This window comes from Dipodomys merriami, unplaced genomic scaffold (assembly GCF_024711535.1).
Source record: "Dipodomys merriami isolate MVZ:Mamm:240054 unplaced genomic scaffold, mDipMer1.0.p SCAF_5, whole genome shotgun sequence".
In the NCBI taxonomy this organism is placed as follows: Eukaryota; Metazoa; Chordata; class Mammalia; order Rodentia; family Heteromyidae; genus Dipodomys; species Dipodomys merriami.
In genome coordinates, this window is record NW_027206068.1 from 30,036,661 (window position 1) to 30,057,444 (window position 20,784).

General features: G+C 39.7%; 1 protein-coding gene across 4 annotated transcripts in view; it reads right to left on the bottom strand.

The window, feature by feature from the left end:
* The window catches only part of Magi2 (membrane associated guanylate kinase, WW and PDZ domain containing 2), a 1,319,799-nt gene that overhangs the window by 55,601 nt on the left and 1,243,414 nt on the right, over positions 1 to 20,784 (bottom strand). For all 4 annotated transcript variants that reach the window (XM_069996345.1, XM_069996344.1, XM_069996347.1 and 1 more), the window contains one exon: positions 3,293 to 3,431. In XM_069996345.1, coding sequence (XP_069852446.1) covers positions 3,293 to 3,431 — 139 coding nt within the window. The remainder of the gene's footprint in view (positions 1 to 3,292; positions 3,432 to 20,784) is intronic.

The window sequence follows — 20,784 nt, forward strand, 5'->3', positions numbered from 1 at the left end:
ATCTTCTCCAGGTTGGCTTACACCTGAAGAGGGTTAAGTATGTTAAGTATGTCTTCTATGGACTCTGATAACCTCCTGTTAACAGTCTTTTAAGGATAGATTTTATGTCAACTTTAGGATCTTAACAGGCAAACAAAGGAAACCCATAGCTTTAAATTAATACTTGACAGAAAAATCAGTTTTCTCCTGGCTAAAGTACCTCTGGACAAAGTAGATTATAGTCTTGGTTCTATCTCCTGTAAACACAGGCATTTTTCTTTTGTTGTTATTGTTGTTTTTATCGTATCTATTATCCTTCCTTCTAGGGAATTTTATTAAAATACACAGTCTTGGACAAAAGATTCTGCTTCCTGATGAGGTGGAGTGATGCTGGAGGAGGTGTGTTTTTCAGCTGAAGGCATTCCTTATATGGTGGGTGTGAGATTCAAGTAAGACAAGAGATGGCCCAACACCTGCACAAGTGTGCGGGGTCCAGGGGGTGGGGGATAAACCTGCAAAAGAGAGCCTTCAGCCAAACTAGAGACTTTCCTTCTAAAGCATTTATAGTGGGTCTGTAGGAATGATGGACCACCGACAGGTGGTGGCTGGTAGGAAAGTAATTAATGGGGGGACAAAAGTGGTGAGAAGAAAAGAGTCACAATTGGAGGCAGAGAGGAAGCTGGCTAGAGTATCTTGTCAAGGCCCTAATTGGCAATAAGATTTTGGTCTGGTGCCATCCTCATGAGTTTATCTGATCACACAGAGAGGGTAAAGGCACTGCTCTGGGGCCTCAAGAGACGGACACTTGGACATAGAGACCTAACAGTGGGGTCATTTGCATAGCCATAAAGGTGGTCACACTGCTCTGTTATAGAAGGAGTCTCAGACTGCTCTCCTTAGAAAAGGTCTACTTCCAAGGTTAGCCCTGGGCTGGTGTCTGGGAACACAGCTGATAACTCTCCAATACACTACTGCAAGCTTTTCCCTAAATGATAAGAGTGCCAGGTGTTTAAACTGTTCGAACAAAGGACTTTCTGCTTTCTTTCTGGGAGTGTGGAAGTTTGGAATATGCCAGGCAGAGGGAGCCGCCTGACCAGTCACAGTAAAAACCAGGCATGCTGAGTGTGTAATGAAGTCCCTGGGACTAAGGCTGTATTTTTCGTTGCTGGGAGCAAAGCAGAATCTGCGTGACTCTTCATAGGGGGGACATTGAACATAAGGAAACTCTGCTGCTGGAATCTTTCCCCTGTATGATCGCACTGTATGTCTGTACTATCTTGCTATAATAAACCTTAGCCATGAGTACTGCTGTTTTCTGCCCTCTAGAAACTGTCCAAGCAAATCATTGACTGGAGGTGTGGTCTTAGAAACCTTGGAGCCTCCCATTCTTGCTATGAAGGGCCAGAAATATCATTTGATGGCATTATGTTCAAAGATGCAGAACTGTCCCCAACCTCAGTTTCTCATAAATTACCATGCAGTTTTCAGCTGAAAACCTAATGCCTGGTTAGTTTGTGGGTCTCACTCTACTTCCCTCAAGGGGATTGCTTTATTCTGTCAAAGTTTTTCCTTTGTTGCATTATCTCTAAACTTGTTTTACAGCCAGAATCCATGACAACTTAATATCAAAAGAAGTGACAAGCTCTAATGTTACCATCAGGCATGAGTGAACGTTACATTTTAGAAAAGGATTTGTGTTATTGTTATAGTTAGTAATATTGGCCATTGGCCCCTCAACAATAGATCCAGATAATAAAAAAAATCTCTGTATTGGTTAATTTGTGAATTTAACTGAGCCGATATTTTTAAGGTATTGTTAGAAATTAAGGAAATAATGTTGAGATGATCTTGAATTTTCTTTTTTTTTGAAAAGTGTTTTTTTTAAATCAAGGTGATTCATATCTAGGAATTATAGTTCACAAACTGTATAATGGTATATTTCAGTAATAATGTTTTAGCTGCTCACTACAGGCAAGTAGCTGCTATGGTAGTTGTTGAAAGTGTGAACCAAAGCCTGACTGTATGAAAGATTGAAAAAGTGAGGACAAGTATATTTGACAAGTAACTATGTCTTAGAACAAGAAGCATAGGAATGCCATGCTAATTCTGTGGCATAGATAATAGTCAAGTCTTCTCAAAGAGTAAGCATGACTTTAAAATGAGGTACTCTTATAGAAGTGATAAATTCCACAGGTCACTTTTATATGATCGAGCCAGTTAATGCTTTAGGGCCCACCAAAGTTATTCTAGTCCAATCCCTTTTCAAAGGGATTAATGCTACTATCATTTAGCAGGCCTGTGATTATACTGCTAACATTATACTGCTAATATTAATATTTTAAAATATTTCATTACATTCAAGCATTAAAGGTGGGAACATGGGATGAAATATTTCTTTGGGCATAGAGCCATCCTTATAGAAATGTCTGAAAGCGTCCTGACTTTGACCCAACATGAGGTCTCATTAAGCCTCTATGTGGGGGGTGTAGAAGACCCAGGAAACAATGTATTTCAGGGTCTCTGCATCCAAATTATTTCCACTGAACTGAAGGCATAGGTCTGCATTGCTAAATAAGGAGGGATAGGAAGATGCTAATTAGCTTGATGTGATGTAGTCAGATGCCAGAAACATAGCTGGAAAGGGAAAAGTGCTCAAAGTTCTTTGGGGTAGAGGATGGAGGAGCAAAAGGGAGTCTCTTTATCTAGGTGGGGACTTGAGCTCTTCATTCAGGTTGACAGAGGCTGTCTCCTGTCCTGTCATGTTGCTCTTCATGTAATGACCACTCAGCTGGCTGGGATACACTAGTTATGCTGTTGGTGGTGTCTGTAAGGGGTTGCTGGAATAGAAACATTTCTGAAGGCAAACTTATGGACTTGCTTGTCTTCTGGCCCCACTTACCAATCCTATGAAACAGTTAGAAGCATGAGCAATTTTAGCAAGTAATTGAGAAATTACTGTGGACTCAAATGAACAGAAGACTATCCATCAAATTGCAAGTAGTCTCTATAAGTAGTGCCGGATCTCCCTGCACACTCAGAGATGCCCTGAAAAGCCATTCATCTGATAGTTTAAACATTACCTAATGGCAGGAGCCAAAGGAAAAGCTCACAATAAAATATATCTTGGGCTTAAATATACATCTGAATATATATATGTGCACACACATATATCTTTTGATAACTGAATATATTTTTAGGTAGAAATAGAGAACTAACTGATGTAGTAATATATGATATAATATGTATTTATGTATCTTAGGCACTTATGGTACCCAGGAGAAGCAGGAAAAGGTGAATAAAATGCGCAACGTACCATACTCCGGGACCTGTCCTGTGCCTCTTTTCAGCAACAGTCTCGCTCGTCTTCCTCCAGATTTGATGAGTTCTATTGCTCTGGCATGTGTCATGTCCCTTGTGCTTTCCCCATTGATTTCAATAATTTGATCTCCTACCTGTTAATTGAAGAAAAAATTAAGTCAGTCCAAAATGATTTCTCTCAGGTTACATTTCCAACAGATTAAAATAAACATCCCTGGAAAACCCATTTCCTCAGAGCAATGGAGCAGTTTGGTTGCAGTCTGCTGCTTCTTAGAAGATGCTAATCCACACCTGCACCCTGAATCTCACCACCAAATGGTAACCACTTTTTATTAGACCATGGAGGTTGTGTTGATATGTCATTCATACTTAGCTAGTATGCCAAAGGCTAGAGTTAATACTTAATATTAAAAAAATAAGAAATACGACTGATACCAAAAATCAAAATCACTTGGCACTTTTGCTTGCAATCAAGAAGTAAATATTTTAAGGCCTTCTCATTGGATTTGTTGCCAGCTTTTGGCTTTGTGTAATATGTAATTCTGCATGTTGGAAGGAGTGATTGGTTTTGTGCTTCTCTGAGGATTTTTGTCATGCATCATTTAAATTTCCCTGGGTGTTATTACAATATTGCCTTCATTGTAAGCAGTGGTTGGTTGATATTCAGGTTTGATGATGAGTTTTCCATCACAATTAAAAATGAGAACCTCTATTCTCCACACATGACTAATGTCCTTGTTAAATCTTTGCCATGCCCATATCTGGTTGCCAGAAGCTACTTACTTAAATACCATTTCCTTCACAATTGTTAAAAATGCCTGGGCTGTATAAGTAATTCCCACTTAACCTATGTGAATAGATAGTTGGAGAAAGAGAAGTTCAACTATAAACACATCATGGATCTCCCAGTGTGTCATTATTGTCAGAAAAACTTCAACTTAATATGTCCCTTTTTAGTGCAAGTTATTTAAGACAAATCAGCCAGGAAAAGCACAATGAGTTGCTTTGCAAAAATGCACGTTACGTCCCTTAGATCTTGGGCTACACTCGGTACTGCAGAGAACTGTGAAGCCAAGTAGATGCTGCACGTTGGGTAAGAACTGTCCCAAAAGATTATCACAAAAGCAAGAGGGAACTGAAATAAGCCCCTCAAAGTGGGGGGAAAAACCCAAATACATTTATTGTAGCCAGGAAGTGACATCACTACTTAAAGAGGATTCTCTGCACGGTCCTCTCCCTTTCCAATCACTGAAGGTGAAGACGTCTTTGTGTATGTGGCCTTTGGAAGTACAGGTTTGGAGTGGAAGAATAGGATGGGCTCAGTGGCATGAATTCCATAACCACATAAGAACTAGATAGATGGGACTAAATTTGTTTTAGGGCCCATACCTTCCTTCAGGTTTCCTTAATTGTTCCCTTTCCTATAAGACATCAGGTATAACTTGGAGTTGAGGTTTGCCAGAGGCTATGGATCTAAGTCAGTGGTAGAATGGGACCAATTATCCTTCCCACAGTAGTCCTTATACACAACTCAAATCTCATGGCACAGTCAGTATGAATTACAGAAGTGAAACCAAAGTTCCAGTGATGTTCTGTAGAGTCCTGGTTCAACTCTCTTCCGAGCTTCTGATTCAAACATCTAAATGATTAGTGGACATCTTCAACTGGATGTCCAATAGGCAGCCCCAACTCCACAGCAGTAGTCAGGGCATATACTTTTCTCCTGAAGCAGTTTTCCCACTAATTTCTAATTCTGGCTAATGGTGCCACAATCACCTAAGCGAGAACAGGGGAGTCATGTTGGATTTCTTCCATACACAACCCCTCTGCCTCTGCCTCTATCCTTACATGTATCCCACCACTTACTAGCTCCATTGGGGACTTTATGTGAACGATTCTAATAGTCTCCAGCTACTCTCCCTCCAATCTCTACTCATTATCACTAGGATTATTTTTCTAAGGGGCATCTCCTTCAATGAGTCATCTAAACCCTTCCCTTCAAATGCCACTTTCTTCTTTGCTTTCTCCTCCCAGAGGCCTGGTGATCTCCTGGCCTTTCTCAAGGCCAGCTCACATCCTTTCTTCTGGTGGGGTGTACCTTCCTCAGTCCCATCCTTTCCTGAAGCAGCACTGTCTGGTATCTGTTCATTAGTCATTGATTGCACTGTGATTTATCAGTCCTTATTGGTGACGCCATGTCTTTCCTCCTAGAATTTGAGTGTATTCCTTCACTAAACATATTTCCTGCTACTTTTATCAGCATATATTAAAAGTACAATGGAGTCTCATTGCAATATTTCCATAGATGTAAACAGTGGCTTTTTTCAGAGACCTATTATATACCAAAGGTTCTACCAGAGATATGAAAAAATGGTATGATTTCTATGTACCATTAATTCTCAGTCTAGTTGAAAAAGAAAGCACAGGGGTTGGGAAGGTGGCTCAGTGGCAGAGCGCTTGCCTTGCATGCATGAGGCCCTGGGTTTGATTCCTCAGCACCACATAAGCAAAAAGAAAAAAGCTGGAAGTGGCGCTGTGGCTCAAGTGGTAGAGCACTAGCCTTGAGCTGAAGAGCTGAGGGACAGCGCCCAGGCCCAGAGTTCAGACCCCACAACCAGCCCCCCCCCCCAAAAAAAAAGAAAAAGAAAAGAAAAAGAAAGCACATGGAATTAATATTCAATGTGTCTTGGCTGGGACAGGTGTGTTTATAAAGCACTAAGGAGATGGCAGGAGAGACTTGAGACCCAGGATGGGTGGGGTTGGTGTAGTCGAGAATTACTGTTTGGAGGTGGAGGCATCTCAACTGAATTTGAAGCCTGACTACAAGCTTCCCCATTGCAGGTGAGATAAAGCATTTTAGGTGGATTGCAGTATATATACAAAGCTCCCCAAATTTAAGAGTAAGCTGTCTTTGGAGAGCTATTAGTATTTCATTGGGCTATCCAAGAATTTGGACTTAATTTTTTAAAAATTTTTTTATTTTTGGGTCCGGTCGTGGGGCCTGAACTCTGGGCCTGGGCACTGTCCCTCAGCTCTTCAGCTCAAGGCTAGCACTCTACCACTTGAGCCACAATTCCACTTCCAGCTTTTTTCTTTTTACTTATGTGGTGCTGAGGAATCGAACCCAGGGCCTTGTGCATGCAAGGCAAGCGCTCTGCCACTGAGCCACCTTCCCAGCCCTGGCCTTAATTTGACAAGATACTGAAAACAGAAAGTAATGTGACTATGGAAGCAGAGTGGTGCTTAGATGGCTCTCAAGACATCAGGGTTGGTAATGGAATGAAGAGAAAGATAGAGAAAGGGAAGCAGGGAGCTGAGTGGGGTTGTCACATTGTCTAGCTGCAGGAGAAGGTGGTGAGGTGTGTGATGTGGTTGAGGGCATTGGTCCCCTTCATTGAGTAACTGGTGGGGGTGTACTGTCTGTGTCTGAGAGAATGAAGCGTTTCAACATCATCCATTGTGAGCACCAATCAAAGCTTGCCAGCTCCACTGCCTGAAGACATGTGTGTCTTGAGACGGATGCTTCAGAACAAAACCGTGTGCCAGGAGAAAGAGGGCAAAGGGGATTCAGAACTGTAACTTGCTCTCTGGTTTCATGCTGGAGTATACCAAGACTTAAGAGAATGTGATGTTTTCATTCTGTTGCATATTCATTTTCTCCTTTCTTTACGGAGCTCATGAGAAGAAAGGAAGAAAGAAGCAACATGAGAGAAAAGAGAAAACTGTGTAGGAGATGGAACAGTGGAAGGGTCCAAGAGGTGCACAAGGGCTGAACTGGCATCTACATGTTTTGTAGATGTGGTTTTGAGAAGAAATCACGGTACTATATTCATGGTACTCCCAGGAGCCCAGATTCACTTCTTCCTTTGGCAGCGTTCCATAATTTCAGTTTTTCATGTAGGGTCTCCTTGGGGAGGTATCTGAGAATAACTCAGATACCAGTTGATCGAGAGTCCTTATCCTCTCATCTAAGAGTCTTCAATCTCTTGCAAGCCCCCACTCCACTGCAGGGAAGCGGTGTAAGGAAGTCTGCTGGTTTCTATTCTTATTGGGAGCAATGTAAATGTGAGAGTCATGCAAGATATTACTAAGTTCAGAAAAAAACATAGAAGGTGTTTTGGGCATTAAAATAAGTGGTCCAACTCATTGGAGCTATTTTCAATAGTAACAAATGCAGTCTAGGCCCAGCCTTCGGTCTTCTTTCTTGCCTGTGATAACATAAACAGTAAAAAGGTTTAACTTTCGTCTTCAGGCTTAGGTATAATCATCTTAGCTGGAACCTGCTGCATAAATTTGGGATGAGACTTCTTTCACTTTCATCCTCGCAGTACCTGGATGTGTAAGAGGATGGATTTTCAGGGGGAGACGAGGTTCTCTTGTTACCTCCTGAGCTCACCTGACTCCAATGAAGCTGCCACTGGTGGCCAAGAGCATCACTTTCTGTATCATAATGGGGAAATTGACAAAATGAATGGCCAACCTATTGGGAGTCTGATGTACTCTTTCCCACTACAGAGCGGAAAATTATGTTACAGTTAAAATTAATAGATGAGGTGGGGGATGGAAAGGAGCAGGAGAGAGGGAGGGGAGAGAGAGATAGAGAAAGATAGACAGAGACAGAATGAGAGGCAGAAAGAGAGAGAAAGAGAAAGAGAAAAAGAGACAAAGGAGGCTGAGATCTGAGGATTGTGATCTGAAGCCAGCCAAGGCAGGAAAGTCTGTGATACTATTATCTCTAATTAAGCACTAAGAAAGCTGGAAGTGGGGCTGTGGCTCAAGTGGTAAAACACTAGCCTTGAGTAAAAGAGGGCTCAGGGATAGCATTCAGGCTCTGAGTTCAAGCCCCAGGAGTGGCCCCCCAAAACCTCCATGTCTTGCAGCCTAAGGTAGTGAATGTCCTTTTGGCACAGCCTGGAAGTTTTGCATTTGCACTCACTTTCCAGTTCACATATTACAGAGGAGTTTTCTTTAACCCAAATTTACCAAATCCTTGAAGTTGCTGAAAGTGTTACAGATTAAAAAATATTTTCTGTTCTTATAGGAAGAGCAAAGCAGCTAAAGGCAAGTGTTGAGTTGTTCTCAATAATTCAGGTGGCAAAACTTGGTACTGTCTTATGCATTTTTTTGAGATAGGGCTTTGAGGTGTAGCACAGGCTGGCCCAAACTTTTAATCCTCTTGCTATAGCTTTCTGAGTGCTGAGATTACAAGCATGTGAGTCCATACCTAGGTCTGTATGAAGTTTTTAAAGCCAAGTCATATAGAAAATTTGGTTTGGCTGAATGGGATCTTTATAAGAATCACATTAAGTACTGGATTTTGTTGGGCCCTGAATCTTAGCAATCCCAGCCTAAAAGGTTGCCTGGCCAGCTTCACAAACATGCTGAGCTGATAGTTATCAGTTAATTTATTTCCTCTGTACCACAAGAACCTATTTTGCATAAATGAAGTGATTCTAGATTGTAAAGAGTTACTGAACTTATTTAGAACATTAGGATACCATACCAGTAGGCAATGGATAATCTTTACTTCTTATTTCATGCAGTTTTACAGTGGGTCATATTCATGGCTACTGCTCTAAGGTCACAGGATAGTGCCAACTATCATTCCTCATTTGGAGCCTGGTTCTCTCATTCACACTAGACCTCTCAAAGACATGAAACATACCTGTGGTCTCTGTGTCATTCATACTGCTACAATTCTCAACAAGTAGGAATCACTGAGTCAAGCTACTCATTGAGTTACGGTATGTTTGGTTTGCTTTCCGGTTATAATAAACATCTGCACTCCCATGACAGTGAAAGTTAATCTCAGCATTCCTCCAGCTTTCTAGAAATACTTCCTTGAGCAACTTCATAAAATTTCAATAGTACTTACAGGAGACCAAATGAGGTTTAAGTAATGGCAACTTGCTCAAATTGTCAGGAGCAGGTAAAGTTATAAGAAACAAATGCTCTGGGATAGAGAGAAATAGGAATGAATGGGGGCAAAGTTGAATGAAATTGTAAGGTGTTAGGAAAAAAACAAGACAATCTCCCTCCACCCCCCAACCCAGAGTGCTACAGTTACTATCACGGGTGCTTAAACAATAGGATGTTTGGGCTCTAATGTCCCTGATGGAGCCCAGATCAGGCAGATTCCCAGCTTGACAGTGAGCTTTCTCATTTCATGGTTATTTTTATGATTATCCTACATTTGATGTTACTGTATTGGCATAATTATTGTTACAGTGCTAGAGATTAAACTCAGGTGGAGTTTCATGCATGCCTAGCTATATACTCAGCCCTGTTAAATATTATTTAATAACTATTGCAGCAAACATATTTTCTAAGGAGTAACACCGAGCATTTTGGTTAACATTCCCTTTTCTCCCATTAGACTTATAATTGAATTAGAAGGGATATAATTAACTCTTCAGGCCCTGGCTCTGGTTAGAAATTGTGTTGTGTACAGTTGTCTCATTGAGGGACAGGAAACCATCAAGCCAGCAGGTTTTTCCTACAGAGAAAACTTTTGCCCAATTGGAAACTGAAACATGGTTCAGAACACCAACACTGTGATAATTTTTGTCTCAATAATTTGAGACAATTTTATATTGAAAACTGTCTGAGACTTGCTTTAGACAATGTTCCATACAATAATCACTTGAAGATGGGACCTGCCAACAACTTTCAAGAAACTGTATCTAAATACAAGTGTGAAATGATTCTTAGTCAAGGTTATGGCTGAACATGTACCTGTCTAGAAAGGTCAAGAAGATGAAGGCCACCAGCGGGTGTAAGAAGTTATAGGCTGCTGCAGAATTCAGACATGGCTGATGTACTTTCTTCCATGTTTTTATTGTTGTGTATTTCACTTTAAAAAGATTCATAGCATAAAGAAAGCTTAGTCTCTGATTTGGCTATGTTGCTCTATGGTTGGATGTGTTATCTTGGATGGACTTTCAAAGTAGGAGGTTGGTGTTGATGGAGATTCAGGAAAACTCTCCATGGGGGAACCTCCATTTTTCATTCTATTGTTTTAAAGCCTCTAAGTTTAAACATGGTAATGTGAAATGTAAAGGTGGCATGGCATCTCACTTGTGGCTGTAGTTGAACTCTAAATGATCTCTGATATCTTTCTCACCACATCTGTCCCTTGTTCTCACCAAATACCTGCAACACTAATCTCACACACGAGAACTTTGTTAGATTGCTGCTCTTCAGATCTCCTTGCCCTTTCACGGCTTTTCATTTGGTTGAGGCCAGTTCTTGAAGTATTGTCCTCTCCTTGCTTTATGTATGCTCTATAAATGACCTCTTCCTCGCACTGGAAGGTTTTAGTGTTTCCTTTTCTTTTCTTTCTTTTTTTTGGGGGGGGGTGCTCAGTCATGGGGCCTGAACTCTGGGCCTGGGCGCTGTCCCTTAGCTCTTCAGTTCAAGGCTAGCACTCTATCACTTGAGCCACAGAGCCACTTCCGGCTTTTTTCTTTTTTTGTTTATGTGGTGCTGAGGAATCGAACCCAGGGCCTCAGGCATGCAAGGCAAGTGCTCTACCACTGAGCCACCTTCCCAGCCCTGGTGTTTCTTTTTCGACATGATTGCTTATGCTGTTCCATTTGTCTAGAGTCTGCAGGCTTCTTCCTCTATTCAAACAGTTCAGTGCTACTCATCTTTAGGTTCTAGGACCATTTATTTTGTACAATATCATTCAGGGAGACTTCTACCATCCAACCAGTCTCAGGAGAAGCCTCCCCTGTGCATTTCATTAGAAGAATTTTTTTTGCCAATATAATATGGTAAGCTACTTCAAAGCAGAACTTGGTCAAATAGGAAATATTCCTATAAAGATGGGTGGATAAATACTCATCATTAATCATATATAGAGGAATAGATGGATGGATGAGTGAAGGAATGAACATTTCAGAAGCTGTTTTTTTTTTTTAAACTCTGTGCTTTCCTTATAGTTTAAACTGAATTTAAATAAGAATTGTAATATTTCTTTTTGGTAGTATTGGTGTTTGGACTCAGGGTCTTGTGCTTGTAAGAATGGTCTTCTACTCATTAAATTTAGCCTTGTTTCACTGGCTATTTTAAGATAGGGTCTTATTTTTTGCTTAGACTCATGCCTGGACTAGAATCCCTTTATTTTAGGTTTTGTATTGCATCTGTGATGGCAGGTGTGGGCTACTATGTCCAGCTTCTTTCACTCTGGATAGCTTGAAACTGTGATCCTCTTGAATTCAGCCTCCTGCATAGCCGGGCTGACAAAGGTCTGTCAATATGCTCAGCTATTGGGAAGGGGTTTTGTATACTTCTGTCCTGGGTTGGTTGTAAATCATGATCCTGTTGATCATGAGTAGCTTGGATTGCAGGCATAAAAAAACACACCCAGCTGTAGAAAAATTTTAATTTCATTTTATAAAATATATCACTAGAATTTTTTTGTTTCTTTTGTACGTTCTTCCCCTATGGTATAACCCCTGGTGTCACAGTATTTGATTCTGGTGCCCTGCATCTTGAATATATACTTTTCTAATTTGTGGAGGGGAAGGGACAAAACAAAATGCTGAAACAAAGAAACAGGTTGGCCCATTGTAACAATGAGATGGGCAAGACACTATGTTGAAAATGAACTGTAACATCTTACCAGTAAGTCACTGAGGAAGAGAGCCATAAGGTGGAGGCATCTCTTTTCTTTTGGAATCATCATACCTTTGCTCATAAAACCAGCTAAAAGTAGATACATTAACTTTTGTTTTTCTCTGAGTCTTATGAGAACCATTGGGAAATAAACTCTTACAGGGCAGGGAGGGAGGAGTTGGGCAGGTAGAAAGGGAAGGGATAGAGGGGAAAAACAAAGGAGAGGTAACAATGCTCGATAGGAAATATACTCATTGCCTTACTCATGTAACTGTAACCCCTCTGTACAGTATAACTATAATCATTTTTTAAAAGCCTACTCCATTTTGAAAGATCAACAATGAAGTTTTAAAAATCAAAAGAATGGCAAATAAGTAAAGAAAGGTGATTTAAAGACAAAGCAGGTGAGGCAGACATAGTTTCTACAAAGTGGAAAAAAATCACCACCATCATTCCATTTTCCAATGCTAGCCTGACTGTTCAGGCAAGAAGACAAGATGAGACAATATCCTAAAATTATTTGCCTGAGCAAGACTGAATAGCGATCCCTGGCAGCTCAGCTAGCAGCTTATGTAGTTGTCAGAAATCACTTATGTTAGGTCATGAAGTCAGTTTCTCTAGTTGATTGAAAAATAGACAAAAGAAAATCAAAGAGGAGACTTTCTATTCTGGACTTGTGTAGGCTGTCATTTCCCTCTCATGCTGTAACTGAGAGAAAAAGAAAGTATTATTCTGTATGCTTATCTAATGGGATACATTTATATTCTAGATTTGTGCAGTAATTATTCTATTGGTGTGTGTCAGTAATTCTTTTCTGGAGCTGGCCATCTTGCTTACCACATTTACAGTTCCTTTCTGCTTTTGGCTAGTCTAGCCCAACACAATGTGGATTAGAGTGGAAAAGGTACCAAGATGGCTCCCAGGTACACTTGTAGCTGGGATTTGGAGAATAATTTAGTGATGGGATTATTTTAGAACTGTGTGCAGGAGGGCAATTCCAGAGGGCTCCTGAGGCGTTGCAATGGAAGTACAGTGCAGTGGTTAGAATGCCACCCCCTGGATAGACCTAATGTAATCTCAAAGTCAAGGTCAAAATCTGATAAGGAGGGATTTAAGGTCTCTCCTAATTGTTACAATATGAAGAAGGCAAGAAGGTTATAAAAGTAAAAATAAACTACTCTCTTCTCCTTACAACAAGAGGTAAACTTACAAACAACATCTTACCAGTAAGTCACTGAGGAAGAGAGCCATAAGGTGGAGGCAGCTCTTCTTTTGGCATCATCATACCTTTGCTCATAAAACCAGCTAAAAGTAGATACATTAACTTTTGTTTTTCTCTAAGTCTTATGAGAACCATTGGGAAATAAACTCTTACAGGATATATAATCTTTTTTTTGTTGTTGTTGGTCATGGGATCTGAACTCTGGGCCTGGGCACTAGTGCTCCACCACTTGAGCCACAGTGCCAATTCTGGCTTTTTCTGCTTATGTGGTGCTGAGTAATCGAACCCAGGGTCTCATGCAAGGCAAGCACTCTACCACTAAGCCACCTTCCCAGCCCTAGGACATATAATCTTAACTTCCAGAACAGCAGGACAGCGGAGATTATGGTTTGTTTTTCTACAAGGTATGTGTGTGTGTGTGTGTGTGTGTGTGTACGTGCATGTGTGTGAGCACACATGCATGCATGTATATGTGTGAATACATGTGTGGAAGAAAAAGACTTGATTCAGTTTAGGGTAAAGTAAGAAAAGGAAACATTTGCTGATAATTATTGCTCTGTCCCCATTGCTATAATCTGAAATGTGTGTGAAACTTCATCTTCAATGCACCAGAGTAGAGGGGTAAGGCTGTAGGGGAGGGGTTGAGATTATGAGAGTTCCACTCTCATGCATGGATCAATACTACCATAAAAAGTAGATATGGGTGTGGATAGGCTCTTGCTTGCCCTTCTGTCTCTATCATGTGAAGATACAGAAAGAAACCCACACCAGATGCAGGCACCTTCATCTTAGACTTCTCAGACTACAGAAGAGCAAGAAATATCTTTCTGTTCTTCATTCACCCACCCTCAGGTATTTTGTTATGGTAGCACAGACTGAGTCGTCCACAGTTCACACCCAGGGGTCCAAAGGATGACGTGTTCACCTTGCTAATCTTTCAATTTCTCTATTTTATTTTGGATTTCTATTTACATATTGTATTTATTTCAGGGTCCTCGTTTTAGAGAAAATGGGATTTAGACCTTTAGACCACAAAGCTTCTAAGTAAAGGTAATGGGACCAGACCAGGGTTCTCTAACTGCACATCCCACAGCTCCCTATTTATGAGTCTGCTTCAGCACTGTGGAGGAGGGGAGGTAGACAGCATAAACATTATTTTTCTTGGTTCAGAGTTCAAGCTCCCTTCCTATATGAAAAAGATGGATTTGAGATGTTTGTGATTTAGTATATCTTTGAGAAACTGTTGAGAAGTACATGTAATCAAGTCACAAGTGGCTTTAAAATCAAGTTCATTGAAGCATGCTTAAGGGTGAAATGAGCCTGGCAATGACTGTGAATAATCTAGTTAGTACTTAATAGGCCAGAATTTCCTGGATCACTTTAACTTTTCAAATGCTAGTTTAACATATATGAATATATATGTTGTTGGGTGCCTGTGGCTTATGACTGTAATCCTAGCTATTCAGGAAGCTGAGATCAGAGGATCAAACCAGCCTGGGCAGGGAAGTCCATGAGACTTTTATCTCCAATTAACTACTGTCCCTCCCCCTCAAAAAAAAAAGTAAGTAGGCATGGAGCTTAATTGGTAGAGTCTTAGCCTTGAGAAAAATGCTCAGAGACAGCACCTAAGCCCTGAGTTCAAGTTCCAGGGTTGGCGTGCATGTGAACACACACACACACACACACACACACATACACACACACAAGCACAGACACACGTTATATATGTAAATACCTACAGGGACATATTCATCTCCTCCTTCCCCCTCCCACCTTACACACAATGAAACTGAAGTACAGTAAACCCAAGAATGAGATTCCATGTTGGGACCCTTTTAAACTATTAATAAGACAATTTAACAAAATGAGTATCAGGAAGCTGACATATGTCTTGACTGGGAGAGGGGGTGAGGGCCTCACAGAGGGGACAGATGACAGGAAAGAGGAGTAGTGGGAAAAGAGTCATAATACTCAATGTACATACATGAAAATGGAAGTAGGAAATTTGAGAAGACTGGTGGAAGAAAGGAACGGTAGGAGGGGGGAATGATGGAAGGGTGACACTGATCAAGATGCATTCTACACATTAAATGGACATGTTACATTGAACCCTCCTTGCACAACTATTTGATGATAAAAACAATAATATTAAAAATGATAGTCTTGCCAGGTGCCAGTGGCTCACGCCTGTAATCCTAGATACTCAGGAGGCTGAGATCTGAGGATCAGGGTTCAAAGCCAGCCCAGGCAGAAAAGTCTGTAAGACTCTTATCTCCAATAAACTACTCAGAAAAAGCTGGAAGTGATGCTGTTGCTCAAGTGGTAGAGTGCTGGCCTTGAGCAAAAAGAGGCTCAGGGACAGAGCCCAGGCTCTGAGTAGATGTGTGAGCAGTCCAGGCAGGAAAGTCTGTGAGACTCTTTTTCTCTCTCTTTTTTTTTTAAATATGGTTTTTATTGTGAGAATACTGTACAGAGCAGGAGTTACAGTTACATGAGCAAGGTAATGAGTACAATTCTTACAAGCACTGTTGTCTCCTCCTTGTGTGACTCTTTTTAAAAAAATATCTATCTATCTATCTATCTATCTATCTATCTATCTATCTATCTATCTATCTATCTATCTATCTATCTAATTATTGTGAGACTCATATCCAATTAACCAGTTAAAAACTGGAATTGGAAGTGGACCTGTAGCTAAAAGTGGTAGAGTGCTAGCCTTGAGTGAAAAAGCTTAGGCTTTGGGTTCAAATCCCACGACTGACAAAACCAAAACCAAACAAAAACCCCTAGATGTGTAGAAGTTTCAGATGAACAGAATCATGGTTAAACTTGTGGTCTCATTTTGAATTCACAGGGAGTTACAAAGTAGGAAAACTAACATCAGTAGAACTCAGTAGGGTCTATTATTCTTGTTTGCTTTAACTTTAAAATAGCTCTCCAGGAACCTTAACTCACTGCCACCATATTCAATGGTTTTGGCAATGAGTATGTATGTGGATTACAATAATTTTTCTATATAGTGTTAATACTGAATAAACAGAAAGTGTGAACACTATTCTATCACTATCACTTTGATGCACAAAATAAACATTATCTATTTTCTTTACTTTTACAATGAAAATTACATATTAATTTACTTAAAATTTAGAACTAGAAATGCAGTTGCGTGTCTAAAAAAATCTTCTTTCTGTTCAAGTTAATTCAGATTGTCCACCCATGCATGAGAACAGCTGAGCTATGAAATTGGGCAGCATGTTTTCTGGCAATAATGAGAAGATAATATTCCTTAGGAGTATTTAAGTGACATCACTATTGATAGGTTAATTGGAAATAAAAATGTAAAGCTTTCTTAAATCACTAGAATACAAGGCCTTTGGCTTAGCGTAGCTTTGCAATGTACTTTCCGAATTTTCCTCTTTCTAGTTTAGGTTAATAAGTGTCTGATTAGTGTAACTGTGGCTGCTTTGAGAATTCCACATACATCCTATAGCCAATCAGCCATTTTTTTTTTTCAGAAGGAGACTTTCTTACACTTATCTTGACTCATTGTAATGGTTCCCTGTACTCCTTTATCAAATTCTTGAGAAATGAAACGCAGAAAATATTGGGTGGAGAAAAGAAATGCAATCTGATGTTCAGTCATGAGGGCTGATTGCAGTTGGGAAGCTGATTTAAGTGGTAATCTCCATGTTCACAGCCCAGAGCACCACTTGCTGCTACTAGAGAGTTTCATGATTAATTATTGTGAGGAAGGCCGCTACAGTGGTGCTACTCTATCATGCATCTCAACTAGATTCAAATTATCTTCAGTTCTTTATGTGAATATTTATTTTTATGTCACTAGATACATAAATTTAGGCTTCTCCCTCTATGCAAAGTTTTCAATAAATGACCTACGAGTTTATTATGCAATTGTGAGCTACTTTTGCAATAAGCAACTAAATAGTTTATTTCAGGTTTGTTCTAGGAATGTCAGAAATATCATCTCATTTAGTTCTCAAATGGACCAACACATAAACCCTTGATGGACTAGAGCAAGCAAGAGAAAAATTCAAATTAACTCTAGAAAAGAGAATTCTAAATTATGTATACTTCCACTGGGAGCTGATTAATAAATAACAGCGATGTCATTGGTAACAAGACATCAGGTTAATTGTCACATGATTACTTACCTTGAGCTGTCCCATATACTTACTAAACACTTTAGTGTAAGTAAGTAAGGTGTCATTAACACTTAAAGTGGATGAGCATTTACTCAAGAATGAGTTGGATTAACCTTATGAATCTCCATTTGTTTCACTCTTCCATCTTTTTGAGTATATTTTCTGGTTTTCCGTTCTAGGTTCTTGCTTTCGATTATGACTCTGATCCTCTTTTGTCTTTTCTTCTAATTTTTGTATATTTCTCAGTGATGGCCCTCTGTTATGCTGCTAGGTTCGGAGGCTGATCCTTTCTGTATTTTTTCTACATCACCTTGTGTCATTCTTGGTGTGATATGGCGGTGATTTTACTAATGGGGTCCACTTGTTACCAAAAGAACTGAATGTAAACATAGAAATAGAAAACCTCAAATTCACTGGGCTTCCTAGAAGAACAATTCTGTAGGCTTAGTCTGATGGAGAATCCTTGTTTTTGAATCACCTTTGTTCTCTCAGTATCTCACATTACTAATATAACTTGTTTGATTAAACTGTCTCTAGTCACTGAGGCATAAATGTAAAATTGATTTATTTTTCCAATAACTGCTACCAGCTGTGCTCTGTTAGTCCTCCACCCTTTTCCTGCTGTGTAGCAGTCCAATTCCATTATTTTTCAACATTTTTAGCTATTAAAAAAGTCTAGTGCATCCTTCTGTACAGTATTTTTACAATAAAAAAGTATTTAAAATAAAAAATGTCTAGTGCAAAAAAAAATGTCTAGTGCAGTTAGCCTTGTAATCTTCAATAAGGTTTCCCTCTCTAATTGCAAACTGAAGATCTGAGCTTTTAATCCCATCCCAAACTCTGCCTCTTCCTCTCCCACTCAGCATCACCTTCCCCCATGGATGATATAATCTATACATCATTCATCAATAAGAGAGCAAATGTTCCACTATAATGATTTTTTTTTTTTTTGTGTCGGTTGTGGGGCTTGAACTCTGGGCTTGGGCTTGGGCGCTGTCCCTCAGCTCTTCAGCTCAAGGTGAGCGCTCTACCACTTGAGCTACAGCGCCACTTCCGGTTTTCTGGTGGTTTATTGGAGATAGGAGTCTCACGGTCTGTCCTCCTGCCCGGGCTGGCTTTGAACCGCGATCCTCAGATCTCAGCCTCCTGAGTAGCTAGGATTACAGGCGTGAGCCACCAGCGCCCGGCATCACTATAATGATTTTTTTTGGTCAGTCATGAGGCTTGAACTCAGGATCTGGGTATTATTCCTGAGCTCTTTTGCTCAAGGATAGTGATCTACCACTTTGAGCCACAGCTCCACTTCTGGTTTTCTGGTATTTCTTGGAGATAAGAGTCTCATGGATTTTCTTGCTTGGGCTGGCTTTGAACTGAGATCCTCAGATCTTGGCCTCCTGAGTAGCTAGCATTACAGGCATGAACTACCAGCCCCTGGCTATAATGATTGTTTTATACCACAGGTCATCCTTAGATTTTCTTTATGACCCATGGAAAATGGTGGAAAATGGGGAAAAAAGTACTGGCTGATCCAGAATCTCTTCTCTTTGTTTCTTAATTTCCCCAATCTTTTTCTCTCCTTTCCATTCTGTTAGGACTGCTCAGCTACTTTTAGCAAGAAGCAATCACTACTGTTCTAGGGGTAGATGGCAAGGACAGTTCAATTATCCTTGAAGGGGAGGATAGAACAAAATACAAAATGGAGAGCAGGACAGAGTGGGGAGACAGAATGGTTAAGGCTTCTCAAATTCTATTTGTAGGGAAGGTCATTATCAGTTGGGTCAGTTTTGTGAAATGGCAGCTCCAGAAGGTCCCACAGGAGATGACTGACCTCAGTACTGATGACAGTCTGAAAGAAAGTGAGACTAAGACATAAAAGCAGAAGGGATGAGGTAGAAGTGCGGCTATGAAAGAGTAATAGAAGGAGTCAATTTGATCAAAGTCACTACTAATGAATGACAGTCCCCTCACCCCTCCATCCCTGCCAATATTTAGAACTTCCACACTTTTTTTTCTAATCTAATAGATGAAAAATAGCCTTATTGCTTTAGGTTTTCTCATGTTTTCTGATGTTTATTTGCTACTTGGTATAAATTTCTTCATCTTGTACGTTATTTGTTTTTCTCATTGAGTGTAATTTTTCATTATTATTTCATAACATTTCTTTAGTATTTATATGCTACGGATGACATGTTTTATATTTATTTTCACATACAAGCTCATTTTCAAATACAAATGAATCCTAAGATCTTTAGGTTACATACAGGGAATAATTATTAGAATTTCAGGCTTCAGAATGATACCTACATTTTATTTCTACACCTCACTAGTGAAGTATCTTGAAAAGCATTAAATACCAGTTACTAACTCAATTATTTCTATTATACTTTGCAGACAAAGGTTTTTATTAGAAGTTAATCCATGTCAGTGTCAGAGTTCTTTAGAAAATGAAAGAATACTTTTTCTCAAAGAAATTAATTACATAAATTAAAGAGGAAATATATTAACTATCTTATTATTTTCAGTGAAATATTTAGGAAATAGCTTAGTTTTAAAGAACTTTATAGCAGTGGTTTTACAACTACCTAGCTGCCTAGGGGCTTGAACTCAGGGCCCAGACACTGTCCCTGAATCTCTTTGTACGTAAGGCTAGCACTCTACCACTTGAGCCACAGTGTCACTTCTGTTTTTTTTTTTTTTTTTTTGAGTAAGTTAATTGAAGGTAAGAGTCTCACAGGGACTTTTCTGCCTGGGCTGGCTTTGAACCACAGTTCTCAGAATTCAGCTGCCTGAGTAACTAGGATTACAGGCGTGAGCCACCAGCACCTGGCTTCTGTTGGGTTTTTGCCAGGTATAAACATCAGACTGATGTAGAAAGCTTAATGAAACCACTCTGTCCCTTTTCAGATTTATACATTCTCAACACAAGTTTGCAAGCAATAATATATCCACTAAAAAGGTAGTTATTTCTGCCTCTGTATAAAAACCCCTGACACCACACATTATTACAATGTCATGTATTAAACGTCATAAAAACTAGCTTCTATAGGCTTCTATTCAACTTCTCCTTATTACATGGAGATAAAATATATTGATAGCAGAAAAAGATATGAGACATGTATTGTCTCTTTAGCTATTAGATGCCAAGTTCTCTTAACATTTTCAAGGCATTTATATTTTTTCAGTTCACTTTTCTCAATGGAGGACTTATTGATACTTGGATAACTGAGAGTTAAATAGAAAATTTATAGGTGTTGGCTTTTTATTCTTTCTTTAGTTCTGTTATAGTATTGGCATTATAAATTTAGGTGCTCTGTTGTTAGATGCCTATATATTTATAACTGTTTTATCATCTTGATAGACTGATCCAAATATTGGTGACGATGCGGAGAAAGGAAACCCTTGTAGACTAATGGACATGTAAATTGGTACTGCCGTTATGTAAGACAGTAATGGTGGTCTGTCAAAAACTTCGGCAGACATCAT